The sequence below is a fragment of the Oncorhynchus gorbuscha genome, linkage group LG02 (assembly GCF_021184085.1).
Source record: "Oncorhynchus gorbuscha isolate QuinsamMale2020 ecotype Even-year linkage group LG02, OgorEven_v1.0, whole genome shotgun sequence".
NCBI classification, from domain to species: domain Eukaryota; kingdom Metazoa; phylum Chordata; class Actinopteri; order Salmoniformes; family Salmonidae; genus Oncorhynchus; species Oncorhynchus gorbuscha.
In genome coordinates this window covers 107,524,951-107,533,072 of record NC_060174.1, presented here as the reverse complement: position 1 = coordinate 107,533,072, position 8,122 = coordinate 107,524,951, and the positions used below count along the sequence as shown (strand labels likewise).

General features: G+C 45.9%; 1 protein-coding gene across 1 annotated transcript; it reads right to left on the bottom strand.

The window, feature by feature from the left end:
- Positions 1-5,358: 5,358 nt before the first annotated feature.
- LOC124015221 (trophoblast glycoprotein-like) lies at positions 5,359-7,089 on the bottom strand. Its single transcript, XM_046330273.1, has one exon. It carries the CDS (start codon positions 6,821-6,823, stop codon positions 5,753-5,755), a length of 1,071 nt encoding a protein of 356 aa, XP_046186229.1. The 5' UTR covers positions 6,824-7,089; the 3' UTR covers positions 5,359-5,752.
- Positions 7,090-8,122: the final 1,033 nt, after the last annotated feature.

Genomic DNA, 8,122 nt, shown 5'->3' with positions numbered 1-8,122 from the left:
TATGATGAGTACTCTATGATGCGTACTCTATGATGCGTACTCTATGATGAGTACTCTATGATGAGTACTCTATGATGAGTACTCTATGATATACGCATCATAGAGTAATATTCAGACTGAGTGTAAATCTCCAGTCTGTTAATTCATTAACGAGGGTCAGACCTTGCTAAGCGCCTGCAGATCAGAGCCAGGTGCAACACTCAGAGATCGTCTCAGTTTCCTAATAGAATGGAATTACCTGATTAATTGATTAGTGGAGTTCATGTAATATGGCTTGAGACAGACAGACAGACAGACAGACAGACAGACAGACAGACAGACAGACAGACAGACAGACAGACAGACAGACAGACAGACAGACAGACAGACAGACAGACAGACAGACAGACAGACAGACAGACAGACAGACAGACAGACAGACAGACAGACAGACAGACAGACAGACAGACAGAGAGAGAGAGAGAGTGAGCGAGACAGACAGAAAGAGAGAGTGAGAGACAGACAGAGAGAGAGAGAGAGTGAGCGAGACAGACAGAAAGAGAGAGTGAGAGACAGACAGAGAGAGACGGACGGACGGAACATGAACATTGTGGTAATTGTCTCCTATTTGCCACTTTGGCAAGTTACATTTCTCTTCACAATTAGCTGCCAAGTTACTGTGACACTTTTAAACACAGTATATAGCTGTAGAGAAGAAGAAAGAGAAGGAAGGAGGAAGAGAAAGAAGAAGAACGAGGACGAAGGAGAATGAAGGAGGAAGAGAAAGAAGAAGGAAGAGGAGGAAGGAGGAAGGAGGAAGGAAGGAGGGAGAGAAAGAAGAAGAAAGAGGCGGAAGGAGAATGAAGGAGGAAGAGAAAGAAGAAGAAAGAGGAGGAAGGAGGAAGGAAGGAGGGAGAGAAAGAAGAAGAAGGAGGGGGAAAGAGGAAGGAAGGAGGGAGAGAAAGAAGAAGAAAGAGGAGGAAGGAAGGTGGAAGAGAAAGAAGAAGAAAGAGGAGGAAGGAGGAAGGAAGGAAGGTGGAAGAGAAAGAAGAAGAAAGAGGAGGAAGGAGGAAGGAAGGAAGGTGGAAGAGAAAGAAGAAGAAAGAGGTGGAAGGAGGAAGAGAAAGAAGAAGAAAGAGGAGGAAGGAGAATGAAGGAGGAAGAGAAAGAATAAGAAAGAGGAAGAAGGAGGAAGGACGGTGGAAGAGAAAGAAGAAGAAAGAGAAGGAAGGAAGGAGGAAGGAGGGATAGAAAGAAGAAGAACGAGGAGGAAGGAGGAAGGAAGGAGGGAGAAAAGAAGAAGAAAGAGGAGGAAGGAGAATGAAGGAGGAAGAGAAAGAAGAAGAAAGGGGAGGAAGGAGGAAGAGAATGAAGAAGAAAGAAGAGGAAGGAGGAAGGAAGATGGAAGAGAAAGAACAAGAAAGAGAGAGAAGGAGGAAGGAAGGAGGGAGAGAAAGAAGAAGAACGAGGAGGAAGGAGGATGGAAGGAGGGAGAAAAGAAGAAGAAAGATGAGGAAGGAGAATGAAGGAGGGAGAGAAAGAAGAAGACAGAGGAGGAAGGAGGAAGGAGGGAGAGAAAGAAGAAGAAAGAGGAGGAAGGACAATGAAGGAGGAAGAGAAAGAAGAAGAAAGAGGAGGAAGGAGAATGAAGGAGGGAGAGAAAGAAGAAGAAAGAGGAGGAAGGAGGAAGAGAAATAACAAGAAAGAGGAGGAAGGAGAATGAAGGAGGAAGAGAAAGAAGAAGAAAGAGGAGGAAGGAGGAAGAGAAAGAAGAAGAAAGAGGAGGAAGGAGGAAGAGAAAGAAGAAGAAAGAGGAGGAAGGAGAATGAAGGAGGGAGAGAAAGAGGAAGAAAGAGGAGGAAGGAGGAAGAGAAAGAAGAAGAAATAGGAGGAAGGAGAATGAAGGAGGGAGAGAAAGAAGAAGAAAGAGGAGGAAGGAGAATGAAGGAGGGAGAGAGAAGAAGAAAGGAGGAAGGAGGAAGAGAAAGAAGGAGGAGGAAGGAGAATGAAGGAGGAAGAGAAAGAAGAAGAAAGAGGAGGAAGGAGGAAGAGAAAGAAGAAGAAAGAGGAGGAAGGAGGAAGAGAAAGAAGAAGAAATAGGAGGAAGGAGGAAGAGAAAGAAGAAGAAAGAGGAGGAAGGAGGAAGAGAAAGAAGAAGAAATAGGAGGAAGGAGAATGAAGGAGGGAGAGAAAGAAGAAGAAAGAGGAGGAAGGAGAATGAAGGAGGGAGAGAGAAGAAGAAAGGAGGAAGGAGGAAGAGAAAGAAGGAGGAGGAAGGAGAATGAAGGAGGAAGAGAAAGAAGAAGAAAGAGGAGGAAGGAGGAAGAGAAAGAAGAAGAAAGAGGAGGAAGGAGGAAGAGAAAGAAGAAGAAATAGGAGGAAGGAGGAAGATAAAGAAGAAGAAAGAGGAGGAAGGAGGAAGAGAAAGAAGAAGAAAGAGGAGGAAGGAGGAAGAGAAAGAAGAAGAAATAGGAGGAAGGAGGAAGAGAAAGAAGAAGAAATAGGAGGAAGGAGGAAGAGAAAGAAGAAGAAAGAGGAGGAAGGAGAATGGAGGAGGAAGAGAAAGAAGAAGAAAGAGGAGGAAGGAGGAAGAGAAAGAAGAAGAAAGAGTAGGAGAAGGAAAAGCGCATCACCAGGTGAAAGGGAATATGTTTGATGAGAGAGAGAGAATCAAACGCACAAGTGAAACAAGATAGTTTCATGTTGTTGTGTGCAATTGCGTATTGCACTGAGGCTAGTGCTGTATGGTCGCTGTCCACGGTGCTGATCTCTGCCTCGTCGACCACTGGTGCTGAACCTGACAGCTGTGTGTGTGTGAAAGAGAGAATTATCTGAGGTCAAACTGATGTTACCCAGTCACAGTGACCCTCCTTATCACTTAGACCCCCCCCCACACCCCCCATCCCCGGGAGATCGCTCTTACTGAATCCCGTTTGACCTTGTCGTTTAAATAAAGAAAACAGCTGCGGTCATCTATCTGCAGAGGCTGCTCATTAACTGTGGCGCGCGGCGAGCCGATGGGTTTATTAGTCTATCATCATTCTCATGCTCTTAGTCACGGTCTCTGATGAGATTAAACCACAGGGGGTTGGTGGCACCTTAATCAGGGAGGACGGGGCTCGTGGTAATGACTGGAGTGGAATCAGTGGAACGGTATCAAGTGCGTGGTTTCCATGGTTTCCATGGTTTCCATGGTTTCCGGGTGTCTGATGCCAGTCCATTTGCTCCGATTCCAGACATTATCATGAGCCGTCCTCCCCTCAGCAGACCTCCTGCCGGATTAAACTATATTTTTCGTTCTGCCATAATCATATCATCATTTAGCCCTCCCGTCCCGTCCCGTCCCGTCCCGTCCCGTCCCGTCCCGTCCGCCCGCCGACGTACTGGAGCACACGTAGGTCGTGCTGAAACGCCCTCCTACGCCGCGGCCGACAGCCCTGTTCTTAAGCTCGGTTGGTGATGTGACAGAGATGTTTCTCCACCAAAAAGTGATTCAGCGTTTCTCCCATCTTTTTCAAATTGTCCCTCATAACGACCGTAGTAGAATGGGTTCCATGGATTATTCATCATCACTTTCCTTTACTCGTTTATTATGGGGGATTTTAGGCCTCCTATTTAGTTATTCTCTTTAGGAACTGCAGAGCAGCCCTGGTCCTACAGGCTTTACCTCCTGACATCTCCTGGTGAGTTATGTCGCTGAGGGATCTGTCTCTTGTCGCATGTAATACGTGGCTCACTGTTCAACAGACAGAGATGTCACAGACCTCTACTGTTCTACTAGTGGCTCACTGTTCAACAGAAAGAGATGTCACAGACCTCTACTGTTCTACTAGTGGCTCACTGTTCAACAGAAAGAGATGTCACAGACCTCTACTGTTCTACTAGTGGCTCACTGTTCAACAGAAAGAGACGTCACAGTCACAGACCTCTACTGTTCTACTAGTGGCTCACTGTTCAACAGAAAGAGATGTCACAGTCACAGACCTCTACTGTTCTACTAGTGGCTCACTGTTCAACAGAAAGAGATGTCACAGACCTCTACTGTTCTACTCGTGGCTCACTGTTCAACAGAAAGAGATGTCACAGACCTCTACTGTTCTACTCGTGGCTCACTGTTCAACAGAAAGAGATGTCACAGACCTCTACTGTTCTACTAGTGGCTCACTGTTCAACAGACAGAGACGTCACAGACCTCTACTGTTCTATTAGTGGCTCACTGTTCAACAGAAAGAGATGTCACAGACCTCCACTGTTCTACTCGTAGCTCACTGTTCAACACTGTTCAACCTCCCAGTCTGGATTGGTCCACCTCCCAGTCTGGATTGGTCAACCTCCCAGTCTGGATTGGTCAACCTCCCAGTCTGGATTGGTCAACCTCCCAGTCTGGATTGGTCAACCTCCCAGTCTGGATTGGTCAACCTCCCAGTCTGGATTGGTCAACCTCCCAGTCTGGATTGGTCCATCTCCCAGTCTGGATTGGTCAACCTCCCAGTCTGGCTGGCATTGTATTTACACATCCTTTGGATTGGTCAATTTTTGGTCTTCCCAGTCTGGATTGGTCAACCTCCCAGTCTGGATTGGTCTACCTCCCAGTCTGGATTGGTCAACCTCCCAGTCTGGATTGGTCAACCTCCCAGTCTGGATTGGTCAACCTCCCAGTCTGGCTGGCATTGTACTTACACATCCTTTAGTCAATTTTTTCTTCACTCTCCCTTTTTCACAGTCACTCACTCAAGCGCGAGCGCACACACACACACACACACACACACACACACACACGCACGCACGCACGCACGCACGCACGCACGCACGCACGCACACACACACACACACACACACACACACACACACACACACACACACACAGTGTCTCTCATTAGTTGTTTGTTGATGAAGACAAATAATCTGGGACAGAAGTTATAGAGCCACATTCTCTCTTCATCAACTAGATCTCACAGTCTCTCGTCAGAATCAGACGTTCATCCATGTTTCTCAAACGTCTCATTTCGAAGTTGTTGAAGGTTGTTGAAGGTTAAGGTTTGGTATTAACTCTGAATAGTTCAATGAAGGTTTTATGGTTTAGGATTGGCTTAAATCAACAACAAACAAAAACAACTTTGTATCAGTGGATTCGAACATGCGACCTTTGGCACAAGAGGTTTCCACGTCATCTCCCGACATCCCCAGACATGGATGGACATTGAATATTGACTTGCATCGCGGGTGACCTTGCTGCTCAACATACATTAATCCCATTAATAATTCTCAATTGTTTTATTGAATAGATACATTTTCTACTGTAATTACAGTTTATACATGTATTTACATACTGATACAGTCGTTTAGAATCATCTGTAGGAGGAACTCAAACTATTTATTCTGTTGTCGAAAGTAGTCACAACTAAACCGTCCTACTGTACATCTATATTTTAACTAGTCTTATGTGCTCTCATGTCTCCATGATGGAAGATAAGCATGTTTTCTTTTTTTGTGTGTTGTACATTGTATATTTACAGAAATGTATAATTCAAACAGATATTTACAATAAAGTTTCCATATTGATCACTGCTTTTGAACGCACATTGTATTTGTCCCTCCTGGATAATGAAGTCTGTTGCTTTCCAAATCATTGGCTACATATTAGAAACAACTACAGTTGATATCAGTTGAGAACAAAACGGATACTAATTGCTCTTCCGTTCATGAAACAGTTTACTCTGTACATAAAACAACGATTGATAATGGCATAGATTGAGGGAGTGAACGTTAAACATTAAACGGCGACGTTAGCCAACCGGGGATCGGAGTCCTGCTCGTACCGGTAATGGTACACTTCCATCTGGTCGCGGCACGCATCACGGATGTTGTTGAGCCACCGTTTGATGCCTCTCCGGTTTAGATAGAGCACCATGAGGAATACAATACCGATCAGCGCCATGACTATCCCTAGGAACACGTAGGACACAGCCTCCAAGTTCTCATTGAGACAATTCACGTCCTCACCGCGTAACCGCTCCAGTGGAATCCCCTTTTTGGCATCAGGCTCAGCGCACAGGAGCCGCGCGGCGTCCACACATTGGGAAGAGTTCTTTAACCAGAGGTAGAAGGACTCGAGTTCACAGTTACACCTGAAAGGATTTAGTGACAGATAAATGCGCACTCTCTTGTGACGGTACAAACTAGATATGTTATCTTTACCGATGTTCTCGATGGAATTGTTGGTGAGAACTAAAGTGTGGAGGTTGAACGCGTCCAACCGTGAGATGGGTATGGTTTTCAATCGGTTTCCTGACAGCTCCAGCCGGTGGAGGTTGCGTAACGTGTCGGTGCCCTGCAGCGCGTTGGAGAGCTGCGCCACGGCTGGAGCAAGGAGCGAGTTGTTCAGGTAAAGAGAACGGAGCTCCCGCAGTCCGTGAAACGCCCGGGCCGAAATATACACCAACGGGTTGTGGCTCAAATCGAGTAAATTCAACCTGGGTAGTCCCGTGAAAGCGTCGGCCTCGATCACCATGATCCCGTTATGTGACAGTGAGAGGGTCGTTAGTTCGAGTTCTGTCCCGTTATTCGTGGAGAACGCTCCTCCCGGTAACGTTGAGATGTTGTTCCCCCTGAGTATTAACGTGGTCGCCCAGGCAGGTATGTCACCCGGTAACTCAGTGTGTTCGGCATCCCGGCAGGTCACCGTCCCGGAGTCTCTGACACAGATACAGGATAACGGACACTCTTCCTCTGCTTTGACAGAAGAAAACAACAAACACACGAACACGGCCTCGGCTAATAAACAAAAACACCGGCCTTTCAGAAAAGAAAGAACCTCTCGTAAAACGCCACCAAAATAATACATTTTTCAGTTAGACGTCTTGCACAACGTCGTTTCGAAGTGGGAGACAGGACACACTTCCCCTCTCTCTGAGGCCACAGGTCAAGTAGTTTCCTCGGTTAATTTGCTTGAGAATAAAAAATATAAAAAACTCTCAATAGTATTTATTCTTCTTCATTCTCGCATTCCTTCTTTCTCTCGTCCCCCCAAAAATGTGTCCGGTCTCTCTGTCCCTCCGGAGTTTGACGCGCAGTGAAGTGACAGTATGAGTACAGTAGAATGTTGGCAGAGCTGCGACGTGAGATTGTGGAAGAGGAAGAGGCTGCGGATTTAGGGTGTGTGGACAGCAGATTATTCTCTCTCTCATCTCTCCACCCCCATCTCTCTCTCTCTGAGGTGTTTTTAACGTCTCGTTTAGTGAGTGAGTGAGTGAGTGAGTGAGTGAGTGAGTGAGTGAGTGAGTGAGTGAGTGAGTGAGTGAGTGAGTGAGTGAGTGAGTGAGTGAGTGAGTGAGTGAGTGAGTGAGTGAGTGAGTCAGACTGAGGAGAGATCCCTGTAGCACTCTCACACACTCTCACAGCACCAGCATGTGAAGAGGACACGATCCACAGAACTGACTGAATGACAGGCAGGCAGACAGACAGACTTTCCTGTTCTCCTCTCTCTTCCACCTCAACTGGTGATGGAGAGAACACCTCTAAAGCCACTTCAGCTGAGCTGATGGAACAAAGTGTGTGAGAGAGAAAGAGTGGAGTCTTGTTTTCAGGTTACCAGAATAGAAGAGGAGACTTGACAGTTGACACTGGTCCTGGCTAGACACCCTAATTAAATCCAACCATTAGAGTGCTACCAACTTCAACCTACACCCCTAGCTTACTAGCCTATTACTATTAGCTTACTAGCCTATTAACATTAACCTACGAGCCTGTTACCATTAGCTTACTAGCCTAATTCCATTAACCTACCTGCATATTACCATTAACCTACCTGCATATTACCATTAACCTACCTGCATATTACCATTAACCTACCTGCAGATTACCATTAGCTTACTAGCCTATTACCATTAACTTACTAGCCTATTACCATTAGCTTGCTAGCCTATTACCATTAGCTAACTAGCCTATTACCATTAGCATGCTAGCCTATTACCATTAGCTTGCTAGCCTATTAACATTAACCTACGAGCCTGTTACCATTAGCTAACTAGACTAATTCCATTAACCTACCTGCATATTACCACTAGCTTACTAGCCTATTACCATTAGCTTGCTAGCCTATTACCATTAGCTTACTAGCCTATTACCATTAGCTTGCTAGCCT

Bases quoted from the DNA above. Each gene is read 5' to 3' on its own strand.
- LOC124015221 (XM_046330273.1), bottom strand. From the start codon at position 6,823: ATGTATTATTTTGGTGGCGTTTTACGAGAGGTTCTTTCTTTTCTGAAA.